Below are 9,281 nucleotides of genomic sequence, written 5' to 3'. Positions count from 1 at the left end.
CTTAAGTTCATTGAGCAGCTTGGATAATGTCTGAAGTTCAACATGGTCTGGCCACGCTGCATGGCTGACGGCTAGGGAAACATCGTAACATTTAAATGATGAAAACTTTAGTTAAGTAATATGTAGTATAACTATAAGGGGGTATAAAAGAATCTCTTTAAAAGACGACAAAAGAATTGCTTATTTTGCATAACTGGCACAAGATCTGTAGCAAACAGTAGGTACAAGCTGTGTAGAGCTGGACTCTGTAAGGTTCTAGACAACAGTTTAAAGTTGTGAGACATGCAGTTGAGTCTGCCAGTACTGTGGAGTCCTTTGCAAAGATACCCTCACAAATATAAATAGAAAACAGCAAATTCCTGGGACGCTTACATCACCTTATGAGATGAACATGAGGCCTTCTACCCAGACATACATGTACACGGTATAATTGCACCTACCCTGGTAGCCTGTATGTTGACCCTGCTGGATAACCAGTGCCCATGTGGACAGAACCTCTGTCTGGTGTCACGGGCCTTCAGCTGGGCAACCACATGGGTGATCACCTGTGGGGTGAGATAGAAAACTTTCAATACCTGCATCTCAAATACATCAAACAAAACCCCAAATTTCCTTGATAAAGCAAACTAGTCGAAGTACTGTAAATACAAACAACAAGGTATTAAATGCAGAAACTTTTGCAGTGGTTTAATGTTCGTGGTTTTCACAGTGGTAGCTTACCGCAAACTTAAAACCACCGCGAACATTTTTCCATGGCAATAAGAGACTACAGTGCATGGTGCTACCGCAAACTTAAAACCACCGCGAAAAGTCCCTTTTCCCACTACCGCAAAATTAAATCCCCGCAAACTTAAATGCATTTACAGTACTCGTGACAAGAGAAATCTGTGACCCCATACTAATCCATGTACTTATTGTTCTAACAGAGGTTATACAAAAAAAACAATAGTTATTGACCTTAAAAAGGTGTGCCCAGTCTTCTGTCTGTCTCTGGAAGTCAAGGTCAGCTCCGTCCGACACCTTGGCACCGACACTGTTCATAGCTTTCCTGTGAGAAAATGACAACAGCAATTCACGCCACACATTTTCAAACAGTTGGTGGACTCTGTCCAATGATGGACTCTGTTTCTACAAGCTGATAACTTGTACTGTACTTCATCTCTTATCAAGTAACATTTAGAGACTACCTGTAAAAAAAGTAATCTCTACAGCACTGCTAGGTACACATATCACCCAAACTGCAAATAATGAACTTCAGATCTACATTAGGCCATGTTGATTTGATAATCATTACTTACCTATAGTCCTCCCCTACAGTAGGTTTAGTGTCAGGTATGTTACTTACCTATAGTCCTCCCCTACAGTAGGTTTAGTGTCAGCAATGGCCCTATCATTGCTTACCTATAGTCCTCCCCTACAGTAGGTTTGGTGTCAGGTATGTTACTTACCTATAGTCCTCCCCTACAGTAGGTTTAGTGTCAGGTATGGCCAGTTCTATGATGCCCACACACACGTCACGCAGGACCGCACTCATGGACACCAGGTCCGCCAGGCGAAACGGCATGGCGTGGGAACGGTCTGGAACCAAGGGGAACAAGATAATCAGAGATGGCAGACTTCAACCCTCTAAAAAATGTGCGTCAATGTGCCTCTTTGTCTATCTGTGTATTTATGCACTTATTCCCACTATCATTGGAGACACTAGCAGGAATTTAGGTCAAAGGTCCCAGAATGTAATATCATAGTTTATCTCATTTCCTGTCTCAAATTGTGACCATGGCCGAACATACCTGGTGTCTCTGCATAGAAGTCGATGTCATGGAGCGACATGAGGGAATGACTGAAGAGGGAACAGAACAGGGACAGCGGGGGCACCACTCGCTGGGCGTCCTCAGGTGCCATGGGGATGCCACCTGCCAACAGCTGCAGCAGCTGCACCTTCGAGCTAACAAAGAAAAAAAGAGCCTAAGTCTCTTGAGTCTTCTTGAGATAAAAAAAATCAATTCTTTCAGTCACTTTTGTTACATTTCTTGTGGTACATTCAAAATCAATTGCTTAACTCTTATTAAACTCTTTAGTTCAGTGGATAAATTCATTGCTTCTTTTCTTATATATCAACTTTCTGATTAATGACCAAATCATTACGAAAGTACAAAATTTATTGCTGTTGATAGTGGCCTCCTGTGTATTGCGACCATTTTCTTTCTTTCTTTTCTTTCGTCCCTTTTGTTTAAACACAGCTATTCAAACACAGTCACCAAACAAAGGTCTGACTGTATCTAAGAACCTTGCATGGAGCAATTTTTTCACTTCTGCTGACATTGTATGCAGTGTTCTGCACTAGTTGTATCATTCAGCTTACTTAATGCTTCTGAAAAGACACAACATGTTGCACTCCTTGCTTACCCTGTGGCTGTTGTCTTGGTTGCACCCAACACTGCAGCATATAGTTGCCTCAGAAATGCTCCATTGAAGGCTAGTGTATACAGTAGTCTGCAATACAAAGTAATCACAACTCTTATGGCTGACTGTGGTTTCAGTATCACACAGTGCAGTAAATGGCTTTTGTTTCTTCTTGAACTATCTGTTTGGCCAAAGGAAAACATTTTCAGACTAACATTGAAAGTAACACTGACAAAAAGGACAACATCCCTTATGAGGATCATTGACAGAATAAGTGTTAATGTTGGCCACAAGTTATACCTTATAACTAAAGAAAAAGTAGACAAAAATATCCAACAAAGGAGGTTAGTAATCTTCTAAGAGTACAATCTCTCGGTATTATGTTTATGAAGAGTAGTCATCCAGGTTAACAATGTTCAAAGGCAATCCAATCTCTACAACTGGATGAAAATTGGAGATTTACTTCCAGACGTTTTGAGTCACATTCATCACTTTTCCCCAATGTTACTAAAAGGCATCGGAAGGCATTCTAGAATACGTCCAGAAGTTAATTTTTTTTAAATCTTTTTTAATCAAAATTTTCACCCAGTTGTAGAAATTGAATTGCGTTTCCTTTCTGTGTTAAACTCTACTCAAATACATTCACTATACACTCACACTGTGTAGTCAGTCACTCACTATTAAAACATCCTGATATCTCATTATCTATAACACATATGTTCAACGCTACTGTACCTGAACTTGTGGACCTGTAGGTTATGCCTGGCCATGAGAGTATGTAGGATAGAACACAGGGCCAGTAGTGTGGCCTGGGACAGCCCGTTGAAGATGCAGCGCAGGAAACAGTTGATATGGTTCCAGGAGCCCAGCATGGCGATACACTGTTCCCTCAGGGCCTGGGGGGAGTTCAGGCTGCCAGACTGGGGGGTGGGGAGGATAGATTAGTCGGTAAATCCTTTTTATATGGACAGTTATGATGTATGTATTGTCTATATCTAATTTTCTTGTGCTAAGTCCAAGAAAAGAGTTGACACTTGCAGAACACGCTACAAATACTGGAAGTTTTATCAAAGGCATGCTAAATCTGCCAACTAAGCTCATTTTGATACACAAAAATTTAATATACATCTTTTTAATTACTGGAACTTTATATAAATGTACACTACAGTACAATCTTGTTACACTAGCAATGAATTGAACTGAAATCCCAATGTTTTAAGAGATACAACACCAGTTTTTTTGTGTGATAACATACCATGTATGATTGTACCAGTCACATATAGTACATGTAAGAAGGGTAATCCTAAATGGATTGACATACAAAATCTACTCTTAAGAGACATCATGTATACAGACAATACAGTAGACATAGTACGCCAAATACATGTGTACTTACCTTTAAGAACATGGGGTCTAAGGTGTCCATGCCTTCGTCTTCAGAGTCTGAGTCGTCTGCCTGGTGCCGTGCAGCCCTCCCCACACTGGGTAAGGTGGGCAGGAGAGTCTCTAACACATGCAGGTAGGACGTCAGGGACGACTGGCTCAACCTCTCTGTGGGAGAAGGGATACAGAACTGTTCAATCATAACCAATTATGTCTTCAGGTTATACCTAATATTTCAAACTTTAACCATTAGATTACACCCTTGTTGATCTGTTTGTATACTAGATCATAGTACAGTTAAACAGAGAATTTCTATTAACTTTCCATATCAATGAAGTAGGCAGGTGCTGACTTTAATGTAAGGGTCCCTTCTTGTATTTCAGTACAGAGCATTTCTGTGTTTTATGATTCTTACATCGCAACTTTTTAAGTATCGTTTCTTGAGTTGTTCACATTCAAAAGAGATTCATTTAAGGTGGTCAGGCAATCTCCAAACGTGTGAAAGTGTTTGTGCCATGATTCACTGAAATGTAATGAGGGACACCAACAAAGTGACAGATACAGCACTCATGTTTTGCAAAAACAACACCTCAAAGTACATCCTTCTGCTGCTATTAGATTACTACTACTACTGCTATTAGATACCACTACTACTACAACTTTCTCCTTGAAAACTGGAGCAAAAACATGGAGATACACTTACCTACTTGACAGTCTCCTAATTCTAACAGGGAATACAGCAACCAAGGAGATGGCTCCACCCTAGAATGACTGACAGGTGAGGACTCGCCCACATTGGCTGAAACATCATGACTGACAGGAGCCAATGCCTGCAACAGGTTCTCAAATGGGAAGCCTCGTTTCCCAGCAGCCATGGCAGGCAGGATGAAGTTTCTAACCTGCTCTGTGATTGGTTGAGTTAGGAGATCCTTACACAAAGCCCACAGAACAGTATCTCTGGGAAGTTAAAGTGATTTATATGTTAGACATTGTTAAAGGAAAATTGTTTTACAAAGCATATTTTGTGTGTGTATCTATGTATTTTATAATCCAGTGAAAAAACGTTAGATATGCAAAACATCTAGGAGCTTTACTGTAAACAAATCCATATATTAAAAATACAGAATATAATGTAAACTAGTCAAAAACAAGTACATGAAATAGCATATTACTAGTCAAAGAAGGCCACACCATATTGTATCTGTTACTTGCCTGTATGTGTCTTTGGCTTGCTGTGAGCTGATCAAAGTTAGTGGCTTTACTACAAACTCCAGTAACGTAGCAGCAAGAGGGGTGGGAGGGTTGGTGGAGTGTTCAATACTGTCAGGTATTCTGTTGTTCACCAGGGTTCCGATGTGTCTGAAGTAACCTAGGGGAAAGACACAAGTTGAACATTTTCATTTGAAATGTGGATAATAATCAATATTACTTGAATTTAAGTCATATATTCAAAAATTGAAGATGATTAGATATACATGTAATGAGATATGCCAAATAGTAGTTACTAAAGCAACTGAAAAAATACCAGTTTAGAGTTTAGAAAAATATTGACTGTTTCATATACAGTAGCTTTCGTAACTATTGGCACATACATGTATGTTTGAGACATCTACATCATATCACCACATCTTTGTCACATATGCTTTTAAGTCAAGCCAAGAGTTTTCTTCTTATATTTTCTACAAAATTTTCTTTATGAATTGAGGATTCCTATGAATCATCATTACAGTAGACTGCAATGTTCATTATTCTGAACACTATCCATAAATACATTTGAACAAATAAGTTACTATAGAAAGAAACTATTCAAAGATGGAAATTTCAGCATAGAGCTACATACTTACACATCATCTAACCCAAGATGCTATTACCCAAAAACTTACCATGACTACACAGGTACTCCATGGTTTCTAACACTGTACTATACTGCTACCATCCCTAAAACTTACCATGACTACACAGGTACTCCATGGTTTCTAACACTGTACTATACTGCTACCATCCCTAAAACTTACCATGACTACACAGGTACTCCATGGTTTCTAACACCACCATCTCTGACTGTTGTTGTGTGAGTAGTGAGCTCTCCTGGTACACCGCAGTGTCTGTGAATGTCTCTAACGTCCGAAGGGGGACAGCGATGGGACTGTGGGACTGGGATATCATCTCCAGATACCTAAAAGAAGGAAACAAAAGTTTTTCAGTTACCAACAAATGTACACTAAAAGCATGACAACTGTGCCATTTTGCTTACCGTATTTGCAGCAAGAGGCTTGCCTCAGTTGCCTGTGTACATATGTTTGTATTTCTACAATACAGTGGTGGAGTTTGTGCATAGTCTGCCAGAGGGCGTAATGTACTGGTAGCTTTTTTACTCTGCTGTCATTAGACCTGCTATCTCTGAGACTGCTTTGGTAATACCAAAAGGTAAGTCCTAAACCATCATTTCATCGACTTTTCTTTTCATATTTCAATAATACAACACACTGAAAGTAATTATAAGCACCATTATTTGAATAGCGTATCCCTCTCCCTTTGCTGAAACCAGACATATACCACAATAAGACACACAACAAGTGGAAGGTGTCAAGTTTATTAATTCTAAGACATTGATTTTGAACAAATCACTTGAGGAATCTTAAGTCTTACCTTGAGCACAGCAGTAAGACCCGTTTGATCTGGTGAGTCCATGTCTCTTTCCCTATGGTACACACCAGGCTTCCTACATTCTTCTTCTTCAGGAGGAGCTGGCATAGTTTCACCTGTAAAACACGTCCAACATGATAAATTTCCTTTCCAAGAATAGATCATAGAGGCCTTTTCATTTAAAAATCAATCTTAGATTTAGATATGCTAAGTACCAGTGATACAGGTCCTTCCTGGTAGAAAAATCATCCTAAGCCTGTCAAGCTACTATCTACTATGTCTAAGATTTGCCATAATCACAGAAATTTGAACAATACTAAAGTGGGCTCCACCTCTGAGGCATTGCCAAAAATTGACATACAGTACACTACATATCACTTCTCTCTCGACAACAAATACTGTATGTTCCGTGGAGGCAGTGTTGGTTGAAGCATTCAAGAACTCATAGGTGGCAGTGGGGTATGGCCTATGACCCTATGCTATACTGCAGTATACAGGAGCTTAGTCACTAACACCTCTCTGTATAAAATCAATGTTTTGTTACACCTTCGTCCAATGCTGACCTATTTGCCATATACCCTGACTAACAGAAAAACTGACCAGTCTGTCTGTGTCCAGTTGGTGTGTGTACCATGAATAACAACAATAACAGAGGTTAACTGACCAGTCTGTCTGTGTCCAGTTGGTGTGTGTACCATGAATAACAACATTAACAGAGGTTAACTGACCAGTCTGTCTGTGTCCAGTTGTTGTGAGTAGAAGAACAGCAGCCTCCTGGTCAGCCAGGACAGGTTACTGGGGTCAGGAGTGACCTGTCCACTCTCCATGTCAGTCATGCAGGCATCGTACAGCAGTCTCTGATGGTCTTTCTGTGGGAGATGATAAAAAAGACTTCAGTAAGAACTATACATGTACATGCATATATACTCCAGATTTAGACATTCCTTTTTGGTTATAAGTGCAAAGGTACACCAAGCCTAAGAATTTGGGAGCATGGAAAAAATTTTCTGCTTGGCCCAAAATGTGGACCGGTCCAACAAGAAAAATGGTTTTGTACCAGTACAATGGACCAGTACCCACCACTAGTCCTTACCTGTTCATGCCTGACCCACATGCCCCGTGTGTAGGACTGGATAGTGATGCTGGCATTCTGGCGTCTTCTCTGCTCCTATATGGTGGAAAATGCATGTTCAATGTTAGAGTATGAGGAACTGAGTAGTCATCATTAGAATTTCTAATGATGACTACTCAGTTACTACTCTAATAGAAAGTACTGACCTATTTTAGAAGATCCAAACCAGACAGGTTTGTGCAATGTGAAATTATCAACAAAGCCTTCTGAACTGGACACTTGAAGTTGAATGTCGGTCATCTTGGCAGTACCAAGACAACTCAGAATCACGCAAATCAGGACAATTCTTCACAGATGATGCCTATAGTAGGATGGTTTCTAGATGTTTTGCTGCCAAAGCTTAACTCGAACCCTCCCCTTAAACCTCATTTTAGCTGAACCCTAATTAACCTGACCCGAGCTCTAATTACCTACAATGTAGGAGCCGAGTTGAATCAAGCTTTTTGTTTGTTTGTTTGCTCTATGGCATAACACACGAGGTTTGTACTGAAAAGTAAAAGCTACATAACTGGAGAGATTTATTTCTCGACCTGATACCATCACATACCTCTCTCTTTTCTCTCTCCTCCTGTGCTCTCTTGAGGAGTACATCTCTGGGTTCCTGTAAGAAAATGTACAATAATGTATAGTACTTACATACACATGTATATATATATCAACTATGATATGGGGAGAAGTCAAGCAAAGCTAAACCAACCTCATGATGAGATTTTTCATCATCAACTACTGTAAATGCATTTAAGTTTGCTGGGATTCAATTTCGTGGTAGCAGGAATATTGAATGCTCACGGTTACGGGTTTTGAGTTTGCAGTAGCGCCATATACTGCACTAGCTATATAGTCAGTCTATAGTCATATACTGTAATGGAAAGATGTTTGCGGTGGTCGCGAACACAATTTTCAGCATGTACAGTAATCATATAATGCACAGACTATCAATAACATTACAAAACGTAATGTTTACCAGTATCTATGAGAGTGATTGCAAAGAAATAACATTTCTGATCAGTGATGATTGCTAATTTTAAATTATGCATAAGCCGAGGACGTCTACGTCCTTGCATAAACAAAACAAAATTATGTTCCATCTGAAGACCACACACGATGCATCCTTACAAAGTAACGTTACTAGTATGATGTAAGGGAAATCGGATCATAAATTTGGATCATCATCGAAGATACGGTGTACATGTACGCTAGCTATTCTATTCATCTGTTGTGTCACAGAAATCTACGACCCAGTCATAAGATCCAAAAATCAGCATAGATATCAGATCGCCATGCCCCCCTCCCCCATTATACGTGAGATTCTAAATTTTCCTGATTCAAGAAACAGCCTAGAAGACCAACGCAGACGTAATCAGGTCACATATTTACAAGTTCATGATATAACTTCCTACCTTCCTGCTCGCTCCGCCCAAAGCTACGGTGGGTTTTGTTCGGAAATGTCCACTAAAACCGCTGAAACTCGAAGTATACATCTCTAGTCGCCTAGGGACATCGAAAATAACCTTGTTTTCGAGTAAAAATAACGTCGAACACAAATCAAATCTCTAAATTCAGCCCTTTGAAAGTAGCAGACGTGTTCGTTGTGGCTCAAATAACACCTTAGTGGTTAAAAAGTAGAGTAACTTAGTGAAGAACTTGCTAGAAAACGTCTTGTCTTGTCATCTTCTTCTGTTTACAACGACGGGGATGTGAAACTCCCTCCTATTGG

General features: G+C 39.8%; 1 protein-coding gene across 1 annotated transcript in view; it reads right to left on the bottom strand.

The window, feature by feature from the left end:
- The window catches only part of LOC118432568 (ubiquitin-protein ligase E3C-like), a gene marked incomplete in the record, with an annotated part of 18,497 nt that extends 9,216 nt beyond the window's left edge, over positions 1-9,281 (bottom strand). The window contains 15 exon segments of the mRNA XM_035844190.1: positions 441-545; positions 958-1,048; positions 1,449-1,578; positions 1,791-1,945; positions 2,407-2,493; positions 3,139-3,323; positions 3,800-3,954; positions 4,490-4,743; positions 4,999-5,155; positions 5,802-5,962; positions 6,436-6,548; positions 7,161-7,301; positions 7,526-7,600; positions 8,112-8,165; positions 8,965-9,281. Coding sequence (XP_035700083.1) covers positions 441-545; positions 958-1,048; positions 1,449-1,578; positions 1,791-1,945; positions 2,407-2,493; positions 3,139-3,323; positions 3,800-3,954; positions 4,490-4,743; positions 4,999-5,155; positions 5,802-5,962; positions 6,436-6,548; positions 7,161-7,301; positions 7,526-7,600; positions 8,112-8,165; positions 8,965-9,045 — 1,944 coding nt within the window.

The sequence above is a fragment of the Branchiostoma floridae genome, chromosome 15 (genome assembly GCF_000003815.2).
Source record: "Branchiostoma floridae strain S238N-H82 chromosome 15, Bfl_VNyyK, whole genome shotgun sequence".
In the NCBI taxonomy this organism is placed as follows: Eukaryota; Metazoa; Chordata; class Leptocardii; order Amphioxiformes; family Branchiostomatidae; genus Branchiostoma; species Branchiostoma floridae.
Note: the sequence above shows the minus strand (reverse complement) of the source record. Positions and strands in the feature narration are given on the sequence as shown.